At 35.2% G+C, this 26752-nt stretch overlaps 1 protein-coding gene across 2 annotated transcripts in view; it reads right to left on the bottom strand.

Moving 5' to 3' along the window:
• Nucleotides 1-9791: 9791 nt before the first annotated feature.
• Nucleotides 9792-26752, bottom strand: part of RPS6KA6 (ribosomal protein S6 kinase A6) — a 161534-nt gene continuing 144573 nt past the window's right edge. For both annotated transcript variants that reach the window (XM_060086685.1, XM_060086684.1), the window contains exons 21-22: nt 11180-11320; nt 9792-9917 (exon numbers count right to left, since the gene is read on the bottom strand). In XM_060086685.1, the coding sequence (XP_059942668.1) occupies nt 9792-9917; nt 11180-11320 (267 nt within the window). The remainder of the gene's footprint in view (nt 9918-11179; nt 11321-26752) is intronic.

The raw sequence follows: 26752 nt of genomic DNA, 5'->3' as shown, positions 1-26752 counted from the left end.
TATGTTCCAATATAAAATGAAAATTAAAAAAATAATACAACGGTGTAAAAAAATCTGTAAAAATCTGTAATCTCCAATAAAAATTGGAAAATGACCTGAAAAAGGATACATGTATATGTACAACTGAATCACTTTCCTGTATGCCTGAAACTAACACAACACTGTTAATCAACTATACTCCAATACACAATAAAAATTAAAAGAAAGTACCAAAGCCCTTCAATATACTCACCCGATGAGGCTAGGAACAACAGGTTATCTCACACATGCTGGGGAGAATGCAAAATAGCTTTATATCTTTGCAGGGAATTTTGGCAGTATGTAATAAAACTACATATTTACTTACCGTTCAATCGAGCAATCTCACTTTTAGAAATTTACTCTTACCATACAACTTCAAAAATAAGAAAACTTATATACTCCTATGCTTTCACATTTATGTCGTTTCCAATATTTTACAATAACAAACTAGGCTGCCATAAATAACCATAAAAAGGAATGTGGAGGATATCTATGAACCTATATGAATTTCCAAAATATATTAAGTGTAAAAGCAAAGTGCAAGAGAACACAGAGTATTCTATCTTTTATGCAAGAAAAGAAGGGAAAGTAATAAAGCATGCATGTATCTGTTTATCTTTACATAAAGAAACACTGAAAGGATGAACCGGAAAACAATGAAGTTGGCTACCTATAAGGGGTGTGGGAAAATGGGGTAGAGAGGATACTGAAGGGAGTGATAGTTCTCTGAGTATATCTTTCTGTACAGTTTGACTTTTGAAAACACTGAAATTCTACGTATTCTTAAAAATAAAATTAATACAATAGGTGAAGATCATCAAAAGGTACAAACGTCTAGCTATAAGATAAATAAGTCATGAGGATGTAATATACAGCATGGTGACCATAGTTAATACTGTATTGTATATTTGAAAGTTCTTAAGAAACTAGATCTTAAAAGTTCTCATCACAATAAAATAAATTATAACTTGTGTGGTGATGGATATTAAACTAAACTTATTCTGGTAATCATTTTGCAATATATACGTATATCAAACCATTAAGTTGTACACCTAAAACTAATACAAGGTTATATGTCAATTATATCTCAAATTAAATTAAACCAATAAGAATAGAAAGGGGGGGTCTAAAATTCAAATGAAATTAAATAAACCCAAATGAACATCAAATGAAAACATAACCACACTAAAGAGAAACAACAACAAACTTAGTCATAAGTTATCCAGCATCCCTACCTGACTGAGGAAACTGCATGTCACCTAGAGTTCATGGTCCTGAAAGTACATTGTTTAAGTGGAAGAGACTTTAAGTATTCTGTTTGGGGAAGAGTGGTATGTGAATTTTATGTAGACATAGGCATTTAAAAAAGTGTATATAGGGGAAGGATACTGGGTAGCCAATAGGCGAATAGCAGACATGATTTGTTATGCTGCATCAATTTGCCCTTATTATGGCTACATCAATTTCTATCTGAAGGATCACTCCTCTTCCCATTTTCTATTCAAGTATTTCTTACGGAGTTGACTCTAGCCCCAAGAGCTAAACATGAGAGAGAATGTAAGGTTTGGAACTGTTACTGCCATCTTGCCATCATGTAGAGCCTGAGAATTGGTCAGCATTGAAAATAGATCTGAAGGATGGAGAAAAAATGTCCTCATGATACTACCTAAGACATGAATCCAGTCAACAAGCCCCCTTTGCTTGTTTAACTAAGTTTGAGTTAGGTGTTACACTTGCAACTAAAAAGATCCTAATGGATTTGCTACAAAACCATGGTTAAAGACATTATTTAGTTCAGCGCCCCTTATATAAGGTTATACTATGTTAAATACTTTTAAAACTTCAGCGTCAGCAAAAAGTATGTCTTGCAGAACTGGCATGCTTCTTGTCACATAATTGTTATATAATCTGCTGAGTTTCTATTCTTGCCTTCCCTGTCAGGAAGCTCAGAGCTCAATTTAATGTTCAATTAAATTACCTGTTAGCCCTGGCTCTCAGCACACTTTTCTGATCATTTTTCACTGTTTTGTTTTTGTGTTTCAATTTTAACAGCCTTATTGCATACATATTTATTACTATAAGTAACCTTGAATCTCTTTTAGAAGAATGAAGAATAAAATCAGTAATAGTGTCTGGCAAAAAAACACAACATACATCTGTTAAGTAAAAATTGCATCTATTAATAAAGAAAATGTATTTTTGTCAGAATCTGAATAACCAGAGGAAGTAAAATACAGTGGCTTTACAATACTAAAAGAAAATCTAAAATACCTATGTTCATAAAATATAACAAATGTATCTGAGAGTCTTGAAGCAAAAGGAGAGAGAAAGGCAAGGCTTGACTCCTAACCTGTGCTTAGGCAGGGAGATGGGGCATGGGGATGAGGGAAAGAGATAAAGAAACAGAGGCTGTTGTAGGCTTGAATACAGCAGGTTCTAATTCTAGAAAAAGCCAGTGGTAAAAGAACATAAACCCTACCTTCACAAATAGGTCCCCAACATTTTCAATCTATCTCTCGAAGTAAATAGGAGGGCACTCGGGGAATCATGGGAGAAACAAACTGTGGTCTGCTTCTTCTACCCCTCACCCTACCCTCCAAGTCAACCTAAGAAGATTAAATCAAGTTGAGCCTGGTAGGACTAAGTTATTTCAGGGCACCAGTCAACAAAAATGCATTCTTTATCCTAGTAGCTAATGTTTAAAAGACAAATGCAGAATGAAGTATACTTTAGTGGGAGGAAGTTGCTTAAAGTATTATGATGTATAAGCAGTGATCAGATATTTTATTAAGGGATGGGGGAGATGGGAGGCATGAAAGAAGCAAAAGCATAACAGTGATGAAAAAGATGTGGCCAATGAGAAAGCAATTTTTGAAGACTTCCCAAAGTTGCACTAGGGTCTATCTATTTACTTTTAGGAAGTTGAGAAAAACAGAAGAGGTATATGGAGATTCTGATTGCCAGGCTCTAGATGCATTTCTGAACCTCACATGAAATTACGTTTCTATATGTGTATGCATAGCTGCTAAAACCTAACATGGCCTACAAATGTTAGGGGATAGAATTTCTGTTATTCTACTTGATTTCAAGGTTAAAATAAATTTTCCAATACTTAGAGACTAAGATTTTCATTTGTCCTTACTGCAGAAAAGATTAAGTTGTCACCTTAACTTACAGACAGATGCATTCTCCTGATAAGTCCTAAAAATACTGTAAGTTTTCATCTTTATTTTCTTGAATTCCCATTCCTTTTAATAACATTAGAAGAGTAATCCTAAAGTGGGAAAATATTACAGTTCAAATATCAAGGTTATATGCATAAACAAATGATATCTTGATATGCCATTTTTACAACTGGCTCCTGAACAATGTATAGCAATTTTCAATGAAATATGCAAGAAGATATACGTGTGTATAAAAGCTGACATAATTTTATATCCATAAATGATCAAGCAAGGTCTAATGTAAAATGTTAGAAAGTTGCAGCCTTTTTATTTAGTACCCAGAGAATGCCAGTAATTTAACATGATATCTTGATAAATGTTGCTCACAGAGTTTTAACAAGAATAAAAATAAATAAAATTTCTATGTCATGTTTGGCATGCTGTAAATTCAAAATGATAGCTATTTCTTTAGCAGCACTATGAGGGGGAAAAACACTGTAAAATGCAGTACTGGATTTGGTCTTACATAAAAAAATGTAATACAACGAAAACTTTAATGTCAAAAGGAACAGTATTTTAAAGAAAACATTTAAAAATAAATTATGGTATAAACTCCATAATACAGGCAGAAAAAGAAAATACTAAAAAATCTGACTACTGAGGACCTTTTCTTTCAATTTCAGCTTTTAAGTTTTTAAGTACACGTGAATCAAATATACACACAACTTCTACTTAATGCCATTTCTGTCTTGAGAAGTGCAAAAAATTCAGTAAATATCATATTTCTTACATCAGAAAATAAGCCGATGAATCCCAAAGTGCTTGGGAAGTGTTGGCAGGACAATTTTTTTTTCCCACTGTGGCTATAGCAAACTATGCTCTTTCTGCATAAATCCTATGTAGCTCACAACTACCAACACTGTTTACTATTAAAAAAATTCAAACACAGGAAAACCACTTTCTCCTTTTCTTGTACTATAGAATTTAATGCAAAATAAATTCTAATTTCCAAACTATGCTTGTGTTTGGATATTTAATCAAAGTTTCTTGTATAACATTTATTTATTTATTTTTAAAATATTTATTTATTTATTTTTGGCTGTTTTCGGTCTTCGTTGCTATGAGCGGGTTTTCTCTAGCTGCAGCGAGTGGGAGCCACTCTTCATTGCAGTGTGCGGGCTTCTTATTGCAGCGGCTTCTCTTGTTGTGGAGCATGGGCTCTAGGTGCACGGGCTTCAGTAGTTACAGCATGTGGGCTCAGTATTTGTGGCTCAGGGGCTCTAGAACACAGGCTCAGTAGTTATGGCTCATGGACTTAGTTGCTCCACGGCATGTGGGATCTTCCAGGACCAGGGCTCAAACACATGTCCCCTGCATTGGCAGGCGGATTCTTAACCACTGCACCACCAGGGAAGTTCCCTTGTATAACTTTTAAAATGGTTGTTTCTTGATAGACTGCTTCCATGATGTTAAAAATGATTTTATCATACTAAAAAACAAACATTTTTGCTATAAGTGGTATCAATTTCAGAGGGAGAGAATTTGAAAGGAGAGCTCAAATGTGACCTGATAAATATTAGTTGATAGGAAAGAAAACAAGCAAATAAATCTAATTGGTCACATTCTGACAATTTATTAAGAAATTAATTGCACTTTGTACATTCTCTAGGACTGTCCCACATAAAATTAGATGCTTAATAAGACATTTTTGAAGAGTAAATTAGTTCATGTTATTACACAAACAGAATGAAAGCAAAAGTCATCCAAAGAAGTTCTATTGCACACGGTTTAGAAATGTGAATATAAAACAAATTCTAATGTGTCCATCATATATATATGTGTATATACATATATATGTCTATATTCCTAAGCATTCAGCTAAGATTTCTTGCTAGTCAATAAACTAAAAGGTACATAATTTGTGGAATATTAACTAACTAAGCAATCTTGAATTTCTATATTATAAAAATTATTTTCCTTTGTGTTTTCCTTCATATTTCAAAGAAGCTTATGCCTATAATTTAGAGCTTACTATACCTTCAAGTATTAGCAATCAAACTGAATTTTAGATGATCAAGCTTTATCATTTCATTCAAATTATATGATGGACTTCACTATATTGTACAACTAAAACCAGGAACAGTGCATCCATGAGCATAATGTATTGATAATAATGTATTTGATAATAATTACTATCAATGACACTACACTCTTGCATAGGAAGGCAGGTAGCACACTACTGAGTTATTCTGTTAATTTCAGCAATCATTCATTTTGAGATACATGCCAAAAATACTTGAATAAGCTTTGAAATGTAAGAAACTGTTCTAAAGGCGTTTAAGTGTAGTTGACCAATCTATACTTAATATGGCTTGCATTATTTTTGAGGAATAACATTGTGATAAATAGGTTCTCTGTGTCCTGAAATCTAGTCAAAGGATCTGGAGACTTTGACTGCACTGACAGTTTGCATTCAATCTTTCTGTGCTCTTGTTGCTCTATCAATAAAATAGGAATAGAGTATGGGACTAGGGGGGAGACTACTTATGTTATATGGACAATGTAATATGAGAAACAAGAATACAGATAAATATGGGCTTAACAACAACTGCCTCCCTCCACACCATTCTGTCATAGAAGTTCATTGTGAAGTTCATTGTGATGAAAGAGCTTGGAAGTTTTTAAGAGAAAATGTAGATTGAGAAGTAGTAAGGAAGGAGCTGTGCAAAACAAAAAACAAAAAACAAAAACCCCCACAAAAAAGACAGTTTTTTTTTTTTTTTGGATAATCTGATACTAGGGGTACGTTGTGTAAGTTCCTTGCCCCAGAATATCTTCCCTGATAATAACTGATTTTAAAATGATTCTCATCTGGCTAGACTTCCTGAAAATCCAGCAACTAGAAACTCATTTGATTAATGGGCATCTTACTTGAAAAATGTCAAATTATCTATTAGCCACTTACAGAAAAATGTGAATTAATTTAATAAAATAGATTTCCTTTCACCTTTTTAGCTGAAAATGGCTGCTCTGTGAGAATGGAAGTTCTGATTCAGGGAAGGGGAAGGGTAGAGTTCCTTTTGGAGCTCAGAATCCTTCTGGACTAAGCTTTAATCATTGGAGTCCTCTGTGAGGTACTCAAGTAGGATAGCATGCGGGAGCTGGAAAGTCAGGAGGAAGAGAATGTAGAGAATGCCAAAGACATACTTTGCCAAGTTTAAAACCTAAGTTTTCTAGTTGATCTTAAAGCCAAGGTAAGTGTCTCTTTTTCGTCTTCATATATGAAGGGCCTCTTACTGTCAGGAAGATGCTACTCAATCACTATGAATAAATTTCTGTGGGAAGTACTATTTTAACATGATGTTTCAAAGAGGAGACATTATATACCAGAAGTCCCCAACCTTTGTAGCACCAGGGACTGGTTTCATGGAAGACAATTTTTCCATGGATCGGGGTAGGGGTGTGTTTCAGGCGGTAATGCAAGTGATGGGGAGCGATGGGGAGCGGCAGATGAAGCTTCGCTCGCTTGCCCACCCACCACTCACCTCCTGCTGTGTGGCCTGGTTCCTAACAGGCTGCAGACCGGTATGGGTCTGCGGCCCGGGGGGTTGGGGACCCCTGTTATAAACACCAAGCATCTATTCTTAAGGTTTCAAGTTGCCTATATGTATAAAATCCCTTTGGGCTAACCAGAGGTGCTATCAAAATGCTTTACTATGTTTAATTACCAATGGCAATAAATTACAAAAATCAAAGTTTAGGCATTCACGGATCTAAGAAAATAGGCTAAAGGTTGATTTTCATGAAAGAACTAAAACCATTGTTTTTTTTTCCCACAAAATCACCAATACCAGCACTACATTTTAATTTTCATACAAATGGTTTCCTGAGTTTATTCATAATAATATGTGCTTTAGGAAAATAGATGGTAAAGTCTATCTGGGCAAATCTGGTTTTTCCCTTTGAGAAAAACAATACAATATCCTCTCCTTTCCAGAACAACAATAAAAACTCCAAACTGTGCTATGATTAAATACTACCAAGAACCATCAACTAGAAAGAAAAGCAATGCAAAATAGTGTTCACAAATCCATTAGAAACCAAAGTATTCTAAAGTCTCAAAGAAAGGATTTGTATATACTGGTTAAGTATTTGTATTAATCCCATCAAAAAATGTCCCATTCATATGTGCTCTTGTTGCTCTAGAGTTCTAGCCAAAATAGACATGATTAGGCATCCCTACCTGGGTTCCTTCTACAGAATGAGGGTGTAATTTGAAGTTTTCCCTTATAATAAGGTTGCCCCCTACTACTGTTGTTAAGCTACCATGTTCGAATTTTCCAGAAGAAAGCTCTCACAATTATTGAGAAAATCCACTAGCACATCTGTGTCTTTTATACACTGTCAATTCTCACTGAGTGACAAGGAATCATGCTGTTCATTGCTTATTTCTGATCACATTCCTTTCACGAAGGGACTGTATGACATGACCTTTCTGAGCAAACTCATTGAAAAATTAAGATCATCTACTTTCAAAAACTACTGATTATGGAAAGACTGAAAGTTATTTTATGGTCATTTTTCATTTTCCAACTTAACTTACCCTATTTCTACTACTACAAAAGCATACACGGAAAGAGCATCTCTGTCCTGAAAAGCTGAACACCAAAATCATACCTCTGAGTTTGTCATATCAATTCTGATAAGAAGATATAACATCACAAACAAGATAATGACAAGAGGAAAATAAGCCAGAATATAAGAACACAAATTGGCACACACAAGTACTTCTAGTAATAAAGCAAAATGAGGAAAGAAAAAGCCAAACTGGGTCATAAAAATCTACAAGATATGATCCCAGTATGTTTCTAAGTAGTTTTATATGTAACACTAGATGCTCTTTAATGTCTTTCCATTATTGCAAAAAGACACCTCAAAATAAGGATACATAATTTTATATATCACACACGAGAAATAGACCTTTGTGAATGGAATATACATCACTTACATTATAAAAAGAATTATGTATAGTTTCTTTTATTAAATACTGAAGTTACAAGTCTCCTAGACTAAATTGTATACTTTAGCACTCAGTAATCACCTCTCTCTGAACTAAGCAAAATAAAATACACAGCAAACAGTATACAAAGCATGCACAAGTAGATCACTTATATTTACTAAAGAAAAGTGTAATATCCTCCAGTTTACATTCATGAGTTCCTTCTGTCAGTAGCAGTAGCAGTAGCAGCAGTAGTAGTAGTACTAATGGTATTTAAAGTAGTAGTAATGGTATTTAAAGTAGTAGTAATGGTATTTTCTTGAACAACACAAAAATATTCTTTCAAATTCCATCATTTAGAGAAAACAATACATACTACCCAGTGGTTCTGAATCATAAAATTTAATAATAGGACAAATTTGGCCAGACCTTTTTATTATAAATATGATTTTAAAATGTGTTCAAATTTTATGCAGATCATTAACATTACTTCCTATTTTAAAATACTGTTTATCGTTTTGAAGTAAACTATTATGAAGCATTATCTAAAGTTTACTGAAGTGCATTATAACTATATCATGTGTGCTAAGCTCACAAGTCCACTATAGTAAAGTTTCAACTATATGACCATAGGTTTAAAGATAGATTAATATGCTACACTGTAATTCAAAGCACATGGAAGTCCAAAAAACAACAGTGTAGTGCATTATAAAGGGACAGATGGTAATTAAATCCAATTGGTTAACTTGAAAGTCAGCTTACATAACACCAAGGTAGTGCCAACACCATGTACTTTATTTTCAAAGGCTTAACTATGACCTATTTAGTAGATTACAACACCAATATAAAGCCTTTGTCTAAAACTTTCTTCACTTGTACTACAATTCCATTAGATGTAAAATTTACAGAAGCCTTATGAAAACTTTTATTTCTAGATGAGGCCATTTATGGATAATACACAGGTCTGTTGGCACACATTATCTGTGATTTAATTCTTCTGTAAAATTTGGCATCAACCATATTAGGAGTTCACATATTAGCACAAATGATTTTTTAATCTGGCACCAAACTACTATGTTTATATTTTAGTAACTACAGAGAGTCAAATGGATGGAGTCCTTTGGTTACACACAATAAGCTTCTACAATACATTTTTTGTTTGTTTTTCTTAAAAAAAAAAAGAAGCCTACCCTTTCAGGATCTAATGTTAAAAAATACTGACATTGCTTGGCATTATACTATTATACTTCCATCTTAATTGTTGGTAATGATTCCCCAAACCATTATTTTACACAACCAGAAAAACTATTAAAGTAACTTTATTTGAAAGGAACTTTAGAAGTTAGTATGCAGAGAAGTTGGTAGGACCTTGTAGACACCAATTTTATACTTAAATAAACACTTGGACAATACTGAAAAACAAAGCAGTACGAATATTGTGGACCTGTACATGTTTTTTTTTTATCTCACTCCCCCTTATAAAAAGGAAGCTTAAACAGAATATTCAAGTAATGTAGTAGAAAACAATGCCTTTGATATAAGATTAGACAAAAAGCCACACATTTAAATTTTTATTCATCCAGTTTGGCTGAGGAACACTAAAAATCTTACAGGCCAGTTGATGTTCGCTTTTTCATGCTCCGTCGTTGAGCTAAGCTTGAAGCAGCAACAGGCTCTAGGACTGGTTGAAAGGTCCTGTGAGTCAGGGCAGAATATGTGGCAACCACTGCTCCCTAAAATAATGAGACATATCACAAAATGAGTAACAATCTCTGGAAGTAAGAAAACTTCCACATTATATCATGAGAAATTTAACTAGAATACAACTTTTCCCCCCAGGAAAATAATTGAGAATCCTTAATCTGTGCATTGATGTTCCCTTGATTAATTAACACTTGATTGCTTGTATATTTTTTACTTCAATAACTATGCTTCTTACAAATTTTTAAAACACTAAAATGTATTATTTTTATTAGTCTTTCAAAACTCTTTGAATTTGCTTTTAAATATCTTTTTAATCTTATTTTTTATAGGAATTTTATATATTTAAGGCATATAACATGTTATTTAGATATCTATAGTAAAATGATTACTACAGTCAAGTTAATCAACATATTTTATCTTCACACAGTTATCACATTTTGTGTGATGAGAGCACCTGAAATCTTAGAAAATTTCCAGTACTCAATACAGTATTATTAACTATAGTCATCAGGCTTCACATTAGATCTCTAGACTTATTCATCCTACATAACTGTAACTTTGTATGCCTTAACCAATATCTCCCCATTTACACCACCTCCATGCCCCTGGTAACCACTGTTCTACTCTCTGTTTCTACATATTTGACTTTTTTATATTCCACATATAAGAGAGATCATGTAATATTTTTCTTTCTGTGTCTACATCATTTCACTTAGCAATAATGTCTTATGGGTTCATCTATGTTGTTGCAAATGGCAAGATCTCCTTTTAAAAAGCTGAATAATATTCTATTATATATAATATATTCCATACACACACATCACAATTTCTTTACCCTCAGAGATTATCTGCACTCCCATGTTCATTCCAGCAATATCGCAATGGTCAAGATATGGAAACACCCTAGTGTCCATCAACAGATTAATGGATAAGACACTAAACTTTAAAATCTAGGTTCAATGTCTATAAATATGGAAACCAATGGTTATTTATTTAGGAACCACTAGCCATCTTTTGTTTCCATACAATACTTGAATTTAGTCTGCTCCTAGCCCCACTGTCTCTTAAAAGCAAATCAAATACAATTAAGAAATCTTTATTTATCATCAGTAAGGCAGTAGGTAAAGAAGTTTGTTACTTAAAAAAGCAAAAAAAAAAACCACAAAAAATCTATAAATATACCTTTAAAAATATACTTTAAAGTAATTATATGTGTCATCAGTGGATGGCATGCAATGGCATTATTAGGTATCAAGCATTTAGAAGGTGCTTAAAAACATGTTTGTTTTACCTTAACAACATGTGATGTATCATTTTTACTTGGCTGATCATTTGGCAACTGATCTCTGTGGGTTATCCATGAGTGTTTTAATACTTGTTCTGTAGTGTACCGCTGCTGTGGGTCCATATGCAGCATATGGGAAAGCAAATCCTAAATTAAAATGAAAAAAAAATATATATATATACATACATGAAACTACATATTAAAGGTTTTAGTAAAATATATCATTTCACATTGTCTCAAATTATGAAAGCATTAATAGCTTTGCAATCTGTTTTATTTGACCTATCATTAGGGAAAACAAAACCCATATACTGGATAGTTAACTGTCAAAAGAGAATCTTAAAACAGATTTTTCAAAATACAGTATATCCTTATTTACCATTCTAAAATCAGGGGATACCAATTCTGTGTAACTGGAATGTGGTTAGTGAGGGAGGAGAAAAATGTAAAGTAGCAGGAACTATGGTGGAATGTGCTAAATGGTCAGGAGGAGAAAGGAACTATAGATCTTTGTTGGTAATCTGGGCCCCAAAGTATAAGAGTATCTGTATACAGATACAACATCATAGAAGGTAGGGTCCCATGTTGTTAATATGCTCAGTAACTGGTGGTTTACTGTATAAAATACTAAAGAAAGCAAAACATAAATTCAAGGTTAGCAGCTGACTGCTAGCATTGTAGTGGTCAGAATATCATATATTTTTTCATCGGAGTAAATGTGAATATGCTTATTTTCTCTATGTTGTAATAAAAACGTTTAAATGTAATATAACCTCAGAGTAAAACACAATTTTAAATCTATTAAATGATGTAACAATTTAAAATAAACTCTCTATGAAGCATCTTTTATAGAAAGGAGAATTAAACTCTCCTTAACAAACATCTTCTAATATAGAAACAAAAGCATTTGTGAACTTTTTATCACTAGCAGAAGCAGTGAGAAACCAAAGACTACACTGCAATGTCAGAATTTGAAGAATAATGTAATCGGTTGAAACTATGTAGAGGAGTAGAACAACCAATAAAAAATTCTATTGGAAAAAGAACATATGTGCAGAAATAAATGAAAAAAAAATTATAAAGAACATAACAGTGAATTACATCAATAAAACAGACATAAATGATAACCATAAAAATGATTAAAGTTCCCAGGACTTCTGTGCCTCTGGCCAAGATGTAAAACCAGGAACTGGATTCACTCACCTGGTTGAAACCCAGCCCCTCCAAAAAAAAAATACCCATAAACTATAGGAAGCAACAGTTTTCAAGAGAACAGATATTAGGCAATGAAGGAAAGTAACCCCTAAAAGATGGGAAACAAATCAAGTAAGCCCTATGATTGCTCTAGCTTAGAACCTTGAAAGAGTTTTCAGGATGCTGGGTAGGTAAAGAAAACTCAGGCAGAGCCTGGAAGATCCCCTGTGGTGACAAGGCAGAACTGAGAGTCAGGGAAGACCAGGGCAGAGAGAGCAAGAAAGATTAATGAAGAGGTAAGAGGAGAAGAGAGAGAAACCTGTAGGGGGTCTCTTTCAAGTGTCTTCACCACAAACCCATATGTGGTGAACAAAATAACAAAGGTCATGGGAAGAACTGTATGAAAGGATTAGAAAGAAATGGGAGTTCATGCAGGGTGAAGAATATCACCTGTTCCCACCAGTCAGACTGGAAAATTTCATATTCATGGAGTATTTGGTAGAGAACTTGAAAGAAACCTGCCAGAGTAGTGAGTATCCCTAGATTAAACACTACTCTGGTCCTGCCTAAAAATATCTTAAAAGGAAGGCACAAAAGTATCAATTGTTTTCCCTAACTTAACTCAGAAAGTAGCTCAAGAATGGGAATACAAAAGCATCCAGCACTCACCAAGGTAAAATTCACTATGTCAAGCTTCTTATCCAAAATTACAAGGCATACAAAAGAGAAGGAAAATACAATGCAATATGAAAAGAAAAAAATCAATCAATCAAAATTGACCCACAACTGAAATATATGTTCAAAAGTTAAGTAGAGACACATAGAACATATAAAAAGAAACAAATAAAACAGAAATGAAAACTAAATTGTGAGACAAAATTAAAAAAAGAACCAAATAGGATTAATGGCAAATTTAAGATGGCAGGTAAGAAGACTGGTGAAGACACGACAATAGACACTATAAAAAAGAAAAAAAAAGTGCAAAACAAAGAAGCAAAACAGCAGAGCATCAATGAGCTCTGGGACAACTTCAACTGACAAAGCACACAACTGCAATTAGAGTCCCAGAAAGTAAGAGGGAAGAAAACAATATTTGAAGAAATAATGCCTCTAAAATTTCCAGATTTTATGGAAACTATGAACCCACATATCTAAGAAGGTCAGTGAACCCCATGTAAAAGAAATAAAGAAAATTACAGCAAGGGACATCAAACCAAATTGCTGAAAACCCAAGACAGAGAAAACTTTAAAAGTTACTGAGAAAAGAAAAAAAGACATGTTACATATGATGAAACAAAGATAAAAATAAAAGCCCCATAGGCACATACATTAAGCTGCCCTGGGACAACCTCACCCACCAGTGGTGAGGTACCAGCCCTAGGTCCCCCAAGACCCTGCAGACAGTCACCTAGGCCCCTGGTCCCACCCACTAGCAAGCCAGCACCAGCCCTGGGACCACTGGGGCTGAACAGCCAGTCATGACAGGACCCAGTCTTGCCCAACAGTGGGTTGGAAGCCACCACAACACAGGGCTTGGCAACCAACTGGGCTGGGAGCCAGCCCTGCCTGCTAGCACACCCAGAGTAGTTGTCCCACCACAGCAGAAGAACCCAAGCAGCACACACATGGGGCACCCCTAGGACATATAGTTCTGGTGACCAGAGTGGAGTATGCTGATTGGCCCCATAGGATATCTCCTACATAAGGCCACTTCTCCAAGATCAGGAAACATGACTGACCTACTTAATAAATAGAAATAAACACAGATAACTGGGCAAAATGAGGAGACAGAGGAATATGTTCCAAACAAAGGAATAAGACAAAATCTCAGAAGAAGAACTAAACAAAGTGGAAGAGAGCAACCTACCCAATAAAGATTTCAAGGTAATGATCATAAAAATGCTCAATGAACTTGGGAGAATAATGGATGAACACAGTGAGAAGCGTAACAAAGAGTTACAAAGTATAAAGAACCATAAAACAGAGCTGAAGAATACAATAGTTGAAATAAAAAAAAATACTAAGAAGGAATCAAGAGTACATGACATGATACAGAGAAACACATCAGTGAACTGAAAGAAAGAATAATGTAAATCACCCAAGCTGAACAGAAAAAGGGAAAAAAAGAATTTAAGAAATGAGGATAGCCTTTAAAAGATTTCTGGAAAAAATACCAAGAGTACTGACATTCACATTGTAGGGGTCCCAAAGGAGAAGAGAGAAAGGGACACAATTTATCTGAAGAAATATTAACTGGAAACTTCCCCTACCTGGGAAAGGAAATGGACATCCAGGTCCAGGAAGCAAATGAGTCCAAAACAAGCTAAATGAAAAGAGATCTACACCAAGGCACACTAAAACGAAAATGGCAAAAATTATAGATAGAGAATCTTAAAAGCAGCAAGAGAAAAGCAACTAGTTACATACAAAGGAATTCCCATAAGACTTTCAGTTGACTTTTCAGCAGAACCTGCAAGCCAGAAGGGAGTGCCAAAGTGATGTATTCAAAGTGATGAAAGGACAAAACATACAACCAAGACTACTCTACCCAGCAAGGCTATCTTCAGATTTGAAGGAGAGATAATGTTTTACAGAGAAGCAAGCACTAAAAGAGATAAGTATCACTAAACCAACGGCTCTCCAAGAAATGCTAAAGGGACTTCTCTAAGTAGCAAAGACAAGACCAAAACTAGAAATATAAAAATTACAAAAGGCAGAATCTCACTGGTAAAGTCAAAGACACAATAAAGGTCAACCACTTATAAAACTACTAGGAAGGTTAAAAGACAAGAGTGGTAAAATCACCTATAAATACACATAAAGTAGTTAAGAAATACACACAAAAACATGCAAAATATGATGTTAAAACATTAAACATAAGATGGGTATAAAAATGCAGGGTTTTTAGATGAGTTCAAACTTAAGAGATCATCAACTGAAAATAATCATATATATTGTGAAATACGAACCTCATGGTAACCACAAAGCAAAACCCTGAAACAGACACACATACACACACACACACGCACACACACACATGAGAGACAGACAGAGAGAGAGAGAGAGAGAGAGAAAGAAAGGAATCCAAACATAACACTAGTGATAATCATCAAATCACAAGGGAAGAGAGCAAAAGGTGAAGAAAGATAAAAAAGACAAAAACAACTAGAAAAAATTAACAAAATAGTAATAAGTATTGATACATACCTACTGATAATTATTTAAAATGTAAATAAATTAAATGTTCCAATCAAAATACATAGAAAGTGGCTGAATGACTAAAAAAACAGGACCATCTATATGCTACCAATAAGAGACTCATTTCAGATGTAAACACACACAAAAACTGAATTTGACATGATAAAAAAGGTATTCCATCCAAATGGAAATGAAAAGAAAGCTGGGGTAGCAATACTTATATTAGATGAATAGACTTTAAAACAAAGACTGTAACAAGAGACAAAGAAGGACATTACATAATGATGAAGGGGTCAATCCAGCAAGATGTATATCAATTGTAAATATATATGAAACCAAAGTTGGAATACCTAAATACATAATGCAAATACTGACATTAAAGGACAAATTGACAGTAACACAGTAATAGTAGTTGACATCAATATCACACTTACATCAATGGAGAGATCATCCAGACAGAAAATCAATAAGGAAACACTGGTCTTAAATGACATGTTAGACTAGATGGAAATAGTAAAAAATATACAGAACTCTTGATCCAAAAGCAAAAAAGCACACATTTTTTTCAAGGGCACATGGAAGATGCTCCAAAGACAGTTCACATGCTGGGCTGCAAAACAAGCCTCAATAAATTTAAGAAGACTAAAATCATATCAAACATATTTTCCAACAATAGTATGAGACTAAAAATCAAGAACAACAACAAAAAAAACTAAAAAAACCCACACATGTGGAGTCTAAACAACATGCACTAGACAACCAATGGATCACTGTAGAAATCAAAGAGGAAATCAAAAAATAATTAGAGACAAATGAAAACAAAAACACAATGATCTACAATCTATGGGCCACAGCAAAAGCAGTTATTAGAGGGAAGTGGATAGTGATCCATGCCTATATCAGAAAGCAAGAAAAATGCCAAACAATCTAACCTTATACTTAAAGGAACTAGAAAAAGAAGAAAGAAACAAAACTCAAAGTTAGTAGAAGGAAAGAAATAATAAATATCAGAGAAGAAACAAATGAAACAGAGATTAAAATCTTCTAGCCAGACTCATCAAGAAAAAAAGAGAAAGGGCCCAAATCAATAAAATCAGAAGGGAAAGAGGAGAAATAACTAATAGCACAGAAATAAAAAAGGATTATAAGAGATTACTACAAACAGTTATACTCCAAAAAATGGACAATCTAGAAAAAAAAATGGATAAATTCCTAGAAACATACAATCTTCCAAGATTTAACCAGGAAGAACTAGAAAATGTGAACAAACCAATTACCAGTAATAAAACTGAATCAGTAATAAAAACAATTCCCAACAAATAAAAGTCCAGGACAAATGGCTTCACTGATGAATTCTAAAAATATTTAAGTAAGAGTTAGCACACATCCTTCTCAAAGAATTCCTAGAAAATTAAACAAAAAAAGAATACTTTTGAACTCATTTTATAAGGCAAGCATAAATCTGATACCAAAATCAAAGATACCACCAAAAAAAGGAAAATTACAAGTAATATCACTGATGAACATAGATACAAAAACCCTCAATAAAAATATTAGCAAACTAAATTGAACAACCTATTAAGAGGAACACAAAATGATAAAGTAGGATTTATCCCAGAGATGTAAAGGATGCTTCAGTATCTGCAAATCAATCACTGTGATACACCACATTAACAAATTGAAGAAGAAAAATTATATGATTATTTCAATAGATGCTGCAAATTCATTTGACAGAATTAAACATCGATTTATGATAAAAAACTCTAAACAAAGTTGGTATAGAGGTAATATACTTCAACATAATAAAGGCTATATATGACAAACCCACAGCTAACATCATAATCAATGATGAAATCTAAAAGCTTTTCCTCTAAAATCAGGAACAAGATAAAGACATCCACTCTCACCATTTGTATTTAATATAGTATTGGAAGTCCTCACCAAAGGAATCAGACAAGGAAAAGAAATAAAATCAATAAGGAACACAATCCTTAAATGACACATTAGACCAGATGGACTTAACTGATATCTATAGAGTGTTCCATCCAAAAGGAGCAGAATACACATTATTTTCAAGTGCACACGGAACAGTCTCCAGGATAGATCACATGCTAGGCAACAAAGCAAGCCTTGGTAAATTTAAGAAAATTTAAATCATATCTAGCATCTTTTCTAACCATGATTCTATGAGATTAGAAATCAACTACAAGGAAGAAACTGCAAAAAAACACAGAAGCATATGTAGGCTAAACAATATGCTCCTAATCAACCAATGGATCACTGAAGAAATCAAAGAAGAAATAAAAAAATACCTAGAGACAAATGAAAATGAAAACATGAAGATCCAAAAGATATGGGATGCAGCAAAAGCAGTTCTAAGATGGAAGTTTATAGCAATGCAAGCTTACCTCAGGAAACAAGACAAATCTCAAATAAGGAAGCTAACCTTACACCTAAGGGAACTGGAGACAGAAGAACAAACAAAACCCAAAGGTAGTAGAAAGAAACATAAAGATCAGAGCAGAAATATATTAAATAGACACTAAGAAAACAATAGAAAAGATTAATGAAACTAAAAGCTGTTTCTTTGAAAAGATAAACAAAATTGATAAACCTTTAGCCAGACTCATCAAGAAAACAAGGGAAAGGACCCAAATTAAGAAAATGAAAAATGAAAAAGGAGAAGTTACAATGAACACCACAGATATACAATGGATCATGAGAGATTACTACAAGCAACTATATGCCAATAAAATTGACAACGTAGAAGAAATGGACAAACTCTTAGAAAGGTACAATCTCCCAAGACTTAATCAGGAATACATAGAAAATATGAATAGACCAATTACATGTACTGAAATTGAATCTGTGATTTAAAGCTCTAAACAAAATACCTATGACATTATTCAAAGAACTAGAACAAATAATCCTAAAATTTATATGGAACCATAAAAGACCCAGAATTGCCAAAGCAATCCTGAGGAAAAAGAACAAAGCAGGAGGCATAACCAACCCTCCCAGACTTCAGACAACACTATGAAGCTACAGTAAACAAAACAGTGTGGTACTGGCACAAAAGGAGACAGACAGATTAATGGAACAGAGTAGAGAGCCCAGAAATAAACCCATATACCTATGTGCAATTAATCGTTGACAAAAGAGGCAAGAATATACAATGTGGAAAAGACAGTCTCTATAGCAAGTGATGCTGGGAAAGCTGGACAGTCACATGTAAATCAATGAAGCTAGAAGACACTCTCTCACACCATACACAAAAATAAACTCAAAATGGCTTAAAGATTTAAATATAACACAAGATACTATAAAACTCCTAGAAGAGAGTGTAAAGGGAAGAGCCAATCCTGACTCCATGTTGGATCTGTTTCTTTACTTTAACCTTTGCTTCTTGTTAATTTTGTTCACTGACAGGATACTGTCTATACATAATGGCCTGCCTTGCAGAACACTGCCCCTCTGCATTAATGTTAAACCAAAGTGCCTTTGTTCAGGGAAACATCCTGAACACTTCCACCTGCGAATGGCTGCAAAAGAAGAAATTAACAAATCCCCTCCCCAAGGCTGGCCATTCCAGGAGATATTTGCAAGACATAACCTTTTTATTTTACTTCCTCACCTCCTCCCCCTTTCTATTCAATAAAACAAACTGGCATCCAGACCCCAATAAGATTTTTTTGGAGACACTAATCTGCCATCTTCTCAGTCTGCCAGCTTCCCAAAAAAAGTCATATTCCATGCCTCAACACCTCATCTCCCAATTTATTGGCCAGTCGTGTGGCAAGCAGAGCAAGCATGGATTCGGTAACAAGAACACAGGCAAAACATTCTCTGACATACATTGTACTAATGTTTTCTTAGGTCAGTCTCCCATGGCAACAGAAATAAAAGCAAAAATAAATAGGACCTAATCAAACATGTAAGCTTTTGCACAGTAAAGGAAACCATAAACAAAACGAAGAGAAAACATATGGACTGGAAGAAAATATTTGCAAATCATGTAACCAACAAGGGTTTAATTTCCAAAATATAAAAATAGCTCCTAAAATTCAATAACAAAAAAACCCACAAATAACTCAAATGAAAAATGGGCAGAACACCTAAGTAGACATTCCTCCAAAGAAGACATACAGATGGCCGAAAGGCACATGAAAAGATGCTCATCATCACTAATTATTAGAGAAATGCAAATCAACATTACAATGAGGTATCATCTCAAACCAGGCAAAATGGTCATTATTAAAATGTCTAAAATAATAAATGCTAGAGAGGGTGTGGAGAAAAGGGAAGTCTCTTATGCTGTTGATGGGAATGTAAATTGTTGCAGCCATAATGGAAAACAGTACAGAGGTTCTCAAAAAACTAAAAATAAAGGTGCCATATGATCCAGCAATCCTACTCCTGGGCATATACCCAGGCAATACTATAATTCGAAAAGTTATATTCACCTCTATGTTGATAGCAGCACTATGTACAATAGCCAAGACATGGAAGCAACCGTTGTTAAGTGTCCATCGAGAGATGAACGGATAAAGAATTTGTGGTACATACATAGAATGGAATATTACTCAGACTTAAAAACATAATGAAATAATGCCATTTGCAGCAACATGGATGGACCTGGAGATTATCATGTTAAGTGAAGTAAGTCATAAAGAGAAAGACAAATACCATATGATATCACTTTTATGTGGAATAGAAAATATAATGCAAATGAACATATCTACGAAACAAAAACTGACTAACAAATATAGAGAAGAGACTTGTGGCTGCCAAGGTGGGGAGGGTGGGAGAGGGAAGGATTGGGATACTCACTACTCAGTATAGGTTAGCACCTATACTTCTGAACCTAGTCCAAAAAATTGCAGAGGAAGGAACACTTCCAAATTTATTCTGTGAGGCCACCATAACCCTGACACTAAAACCAGACAAAGATATCATAAAAAAAGAAAATTACATGCCAATATCACCAATGAACAAAAGATACAAAATTTTTCAACAAAATACTAGCAAACTGAATCCAACAATACATTAAAAGGATCATACAACATGACCAAATGGAATTCTTCCTAGGGATATGAGGATTTTTCAATATCTGCAAACCAAACAGTGTGATATACCACACTGACAAGTTGAAGAATAAAAACCATATGATCATCTCAACAGATGCAGAAAAAGCTTTTGACAAAATTCAACATCGATTTATGATAAAACCTCTCCAAAAAGTGGCAAAGAGGGAAACTACCTCAACATAATAAAATCCATATGTGAAAAACCCACAGCTAACATCATACCCAACAGTGAAAAGCTGAAAGCATTTCCACTAAGATCAGGAAAAAGCCACAGATGTGCATTTTTGCTACTTTTATTCAACATAGTGTTGGAAGTCCCATCCACGGCTATCACAGAAGAAAAAGAAATAAAAGGAATTCAAATTGGAAAAGAAGTAAAACGGTTACTGTCTGCTGATGACATGACACTATATATAGAAAATCCTAAAGATGCTACCAGAAAACTACTAGAGCTTATCCATGAATTTGGTAAAGTTTCAGGATACAAAATTAATGCACAGAAATCTCTTGCATTCCTATACATTAACAATGAAAGATCAGAAAGAGAAATTAAGGAAATATTCCCATTTACCACTGTATCAAAAATAATAGGAGCTTCAAGATGGCGGAAGAGTAAGATGAGGAGATCACCTTCCTACCCACAGATACATCACAAATACATATACATATGGAACTACTCCTATAGAACACCTACTGAATGCTGGCAGAAGACCTCAGACCTCCCAAAAGGCAAGAAACTCCCCACGTACCTGGGTAGGGCAAAAGAAAAAAGAAAAAAGAAAAAAGAATAGGGACAGGACCTGGACCTGTGGGAGGGAGCTGTGAAGGAGGAAAGGTTTCCACACACTAGAAGCCTCTTCGTGGGCGGAGAGTGCAGATGGTGGAGGGGGGAAGCTTCAGAGCCACGGAGGAGAGTGCAGCAACAGGGGTACAGAGGGCAAAGTGGAGACATTCCAGCACAGATGATTGGTGCCGACCAGCACTCTCCAGCCCGAGAGGCTTGTCTGTTCACCCACTAGGGAGGGTGGAGGCTGGGAGCTGAGGTTCAGGCTTCAGAGGTTGGATCCCAGGGAGAGGACTGGGGTTGGTTGTGTGAACACAGTCTGAAGGGGGCTAGTGCACACGGCTAGCCGGGAGGGAGTATGGGAAAAAGTCTGGACCTGCCGAAGAAGCAAGATACTTTTTCTCCCCTCTTTGTTTCCTGGTGCTTGAGGAGAGTGGATTAAGAGCACCAATTAGAGGAGCTCCAGAGAAGAGCGCAAGCCGTGGCTAACAGTGCGGACTCCAGAGATGGGCATGAGATGCTAAGGCTGCTGCTGCACCCAGCAAGAAGCCTGTGTGCGAGCACAGGTCACTATCCATACCTCCCCTCCTAGGAGCCAGTAGAGCCCACCACTGCCAGGGTCCTGGGATCCAGGGACAACTTCCCTGGGAGAATGCACGGCATGCCTCAGGCTGGTGCAACTTCACACCAGCCCCTGCCACAACAGGCTCGCCCCGCATCCGCACCCCTCCCTCCCCCCAGACTGATCCAGAGCTTCTGAATAAGCTGCTCCATTAACCCCGTCCTGTCTGAGGGGGAACAGATGGCCTCAGGGGACCTACATGAAGAGGTGGTTCCAAATCCAATGCTGAACACCTGAAACTGTGTGAACAAAGAACAGAAAGGAAAATATCTTCCAGAAGCCTCAGAAGCAGCAGATTAAATCTCCACAATCAACTTGAAGTTCCCTGCATTTGTGGAATACCTGAATAGACAATGAATCATCCCAAATTGAAGAGGTGGAATTTGGGAGTAAAGATATATTATTTATGTCCCTGTTTCTCTTTTTGTGAATGTGTGTGTGTATGCTTCTGTGTGTGATTTTATCTACATAAATTTGCGTTCACCATTTGTCCTAGAGTTCTGTCCGTCTGTTTGTTTTTTTTGTTTTTTTTAACTTTCTAAAAGTTTTTTCTTAATAGTTATTTCTATTTTGTATTTTAATAAGTATATTTTACTATATTTTATTTTATCCTCTTTCTTTTGGTCTTTCTCTTTTTTCTCCCCTTTGTTCTGAGCCATGTGAATGAACGTCTCTTGGTGTTCCAGCAAGGAGTCAGTGCTTTACTTCTGAGGTGGGAGAGCCAACTTCAGGACACTGGTCCACAAGATACCTCCCAGCTCCAGGAAATATCAAATGGCAAAAAACTCCCAGAGACCTCCATCTAAATGCCAAGACCCAACTTCACTCAACGACCAGCAAGTTACAGTGCTGGACACACTGTGCAAACAACTAGCAAGACAGGAACACAGCACCAACCATTAGCAGACAGGCTGCCTAAAATCATAATAAGGCCACAGACACCCCAAAACACAACACTGGACATGGACATGCCCACCAGAAGGACAAAATCCAGCCTCATCCACCAGAACACAGGCACAAGTCCCCTCCACCAGGAGGACTACACAAATAACTGAACCAAACTTAGCCAATAGGGACCAAAAACAATGGGAACTATGAACCTGCAGCCTGTGAAAAGGAGACCCCAAACACAGTATGTTCAACAAAATGAGAAGGCAGAAAAACACACAGCAGATGAAGGAGCGAGGTAAAAACCCACCAGAACAAATAAGAGAAGAGGAAATAGGCAGTCTACCTAAAAAAGAATTCAGAATAATGAGAGTAAAGATGATCCAAAATCTGGGAAATAGAATGGAGAAAATACAAGAAACTTTTAGCAAGGAAATAGAAGAATTAAAGAGCTAACAAACAATGATGAACAACAAAATAAATGAAATTAAAAATTCTCTAGAAGTGATCAATAGCAGAATAACTGAGGCAGAAGAATGGATAAGTTACCTGGAAGATAAAATAATGGAAATAACTACTGCAGAGCATAATAAAGAAAAATAATGAAAAGAACTGATGACAGTCTCAGAGACCTCTGGGACAACATTAAACACAACAACATTGAATTACAGGGGTCTCACAAGAAGAAGAGAAAAAGAAAGGGACTGAGAAAATATTAGAACAGATTATAGTTGAAAACGTCCCTAATATGGGAAAGGAAATAGTTAATCAAGTCCAGAAAAGACAGAGAGACCCATAAAGGATAAATCCAAGGAGAAACACGCCAAGACACATATTAATCAAACTATCAAATATTAAATAGAAAGAAAACATATTAAAAGCAGCAAGGGAAAAACAACAAACAACACACAAGGGAATGCCCATATGGTTAACTGCTGATCTTTCAGCAGAAAATCTGCAATCCAGAAAGGAGTGGTAGGACATATTTAAAGTGATGAAGGAGAAACACCTACAAACAGGATTACCCTATCCATCAAGGATCTCATTCAGATTTAATGGAGAAATTAAAACCTTTACAGAGAAGCAAAAGCTGAGAGTGTTCACAACCACCAAACGAGCTTTACAACAAATGCTAAAGGAACTTTTCTAGGTAGGAAAAACAAGAGAAGAAAACGACCTACAATAACAAACCCAAAACAATTAAGAAAATGGGAATAGGAACATACATATTGATAATTACCTTAAATATAAATGGAGTAAATGCCCCCACCAAAAGACACAGACTGGCTGAATGGATACAAAAACAAGACCCATATATACACTGTCAACAAGAGACCCACTTCAGACCTAGGTACAAATACAGACTGAAAGTGAGGGGATGGAAGAAGTTATTCCACGTAAATGGAAATCAGTAGAAAGCTGGAGTAACAATTCTCATATCAGAAAAAAGAGACTTTAAAATAAAGATTGTTACAGGAGACAAAGAAGGACACTACATAATGATCAAGTGACCGATCCAAGAAGATATAAAAATTGAAAATATGTATGCACCCAACATAGGAGCACTTCAATAAATAAGGCAAATACTAACAGCCATAAAAGGGGAAATCAACAGTAACACAATAATAGTAGGGGACTTTAATACCCCACTTTCTCCAATGGACAGATCATCCAAAATGAAAATAAAAAAGGAAACAATAGCGCTAAATGATACATTAAACAAGATGGACCTAATTGATATTTATAGGGCATTCCATCCAAAAGAAACCCAGAATACACATTCTCCTCAAGTGCTCATGGAACATTCTTTGGGATAGATCATATCTTGGGTCACAAATCAAGCCTTGTTAAATTTAAGGAAATTGATATTGTATCAAGTTTCTTTTCTGACCACAATGCTATCAGATGATATCAATTACAGGAAAAGAAATGTAAAATATGCAAACACATATAAGCTAAACAATACACTGCTTAATAACGAAGTGATCACTGAAGAAATCAAAGAGGAAATAAAAAAAATACCTAGAAACAAATACAATGGAGACACGATGACCCAAAACCTATGGGATGTAGCAAAAGCAGTTCTAAGGGGGAAGTTTATAGCAATACAATCCTACCTTAAGAAACAGTAAACATCTCAAATAACAACCTAACTTTGCACATAAAGCAATTAGAGAAAGAAAAACAAAAAGAACCCCAAAGTTAGCAAGAGGAAAGAAATCATAAATATCAGATCAGAAATAAAGGAATAAAAGTGAAGGAAACAATAGCAAATATCAATAAATCTAAAAGCTGGTTCTTTGAGAAGATAAAAAAAAATTGATAAACCATTAGCCAGACTCATCAAGAAAAAAAAGGGAGAAGACTTAAATCAATAGAATTAGAAATGAAAAGTAGAAACAACAACTGACACTGCAGAAATACAAAGGATCATGAGAGATTACTACAGAAAAATCTAACCAATAAAATGGACAACCTGGAAGTAATGGGCAAATTCATAGAGATGCACAACCATCCGAGACTGAACCAGGAAGATATAGAAAAGATGAAGAGACCAATCACAAGCACTGAAATTGAGAGTGTGATTAAAAATCTTCCAACAAACAAAAGCCCAGACCAGATGGCTTCACAGGCGAATTCTATCACACATTTAGAGAAGAGCTAACATCTATCTTTCTCAAACTCTTCCAAAATACAATAGAGGAAGGAACACTCCCAAAGTCATTCTACGAGGCCACCATCACCCTGATACCAAAACCAGACAAAGATGTCACAAGGAAAGAAAACTATAGGTCAATATCACTGATGAAAATAGATGCAAGAATACTCAACAACAAGCAAACAGAATCCAACAGCACATTAACAGGATCATACACTATGATCAAGTGGGGTTTACTCCAGGAAAGCAAGGATTCTTCAATATATGCAATCAATCAATGTGATACTCCATATTAACAAATTGAAGGAGAAAAGCCATATGATCATCTCAATCAATGCAGAAAAAGCTTTTGACAAAATTCAACACCCATGTATGAGAAAAATCCTGCAGAAAGTAGGCATAGAGGGAACTTTCCTCAACATAATAAAAGTCATATATGACAAACACACAGCCAACATCGTCCTCAATGGTGAAAACTTGAAGCCATTTCCACTAAGATCAGGAAGAAGGCAAGGTTGCCCACTTTCACCACTATTATTCAACATACTTTTGGAAGTTTTAGCCACAGCAATCAGAGAAGAAAAAGAAATAAAAGGAATCCAAATTGGAAAAGAAGAACTAAAGCTGTCACTGCTTGCAGATGACATGATACTATACATAGAGCATCCTAAGGATGATACCAAAAACCTACTGGAGCTAATCAATGAATTTGGTAAATTAGCAGGATACAAAATAAATGCACAGAAATCTCTGCCATTCTTATACATTAATGATGAAAAATCTTAAAGTGAAATTAAGCAAACACTCCCATTTACCACTGCAACACAAAGAATAAAATATAAAGGAATAAACCTACCTTAGGAGACAAAAGAGCTGTATGCAGAAAATTATAAGACACTGATGAAAGAAATTAAAGATGATACAAATATATGGAAAGATATACCATGTTCTTGGAAGAATCAACATTTTGAAAATGACTCTACTACCCAAAGCAATCTATAGATTTAGTGCAATCCCTATCAAACTACCACTGGCATTTTTCACAGAACTAGAACAAAACATTTCACAATTTGTATGGAAACACAAAAGACCCCGAATAGCCAAAGCAATCTTGAGAAAGAAAAATGGAGCTGTAGGAATCCGGCTC

This window comes from Mesoplodon densirostris, chromosome X (assembly GCF_025265405.1).
Source record: "Mesoplodon densirostris isolate mMesDen1 chromosome X, mMesDen1 primary haplotype, whole genome shotgun sequence".
Lineage (NCBI taxonomy): Eukaryota > Metazoa > Chordata > Mammalia > Artiodactyla > Ziphiidae > Mesoplodon > Mesoplodon densirostris.
The sequence above is the reverse complement of the archived record's forward strand: the minus strand, read 5'-3'. Positions and strand labels throughout refer to the sequence as shown.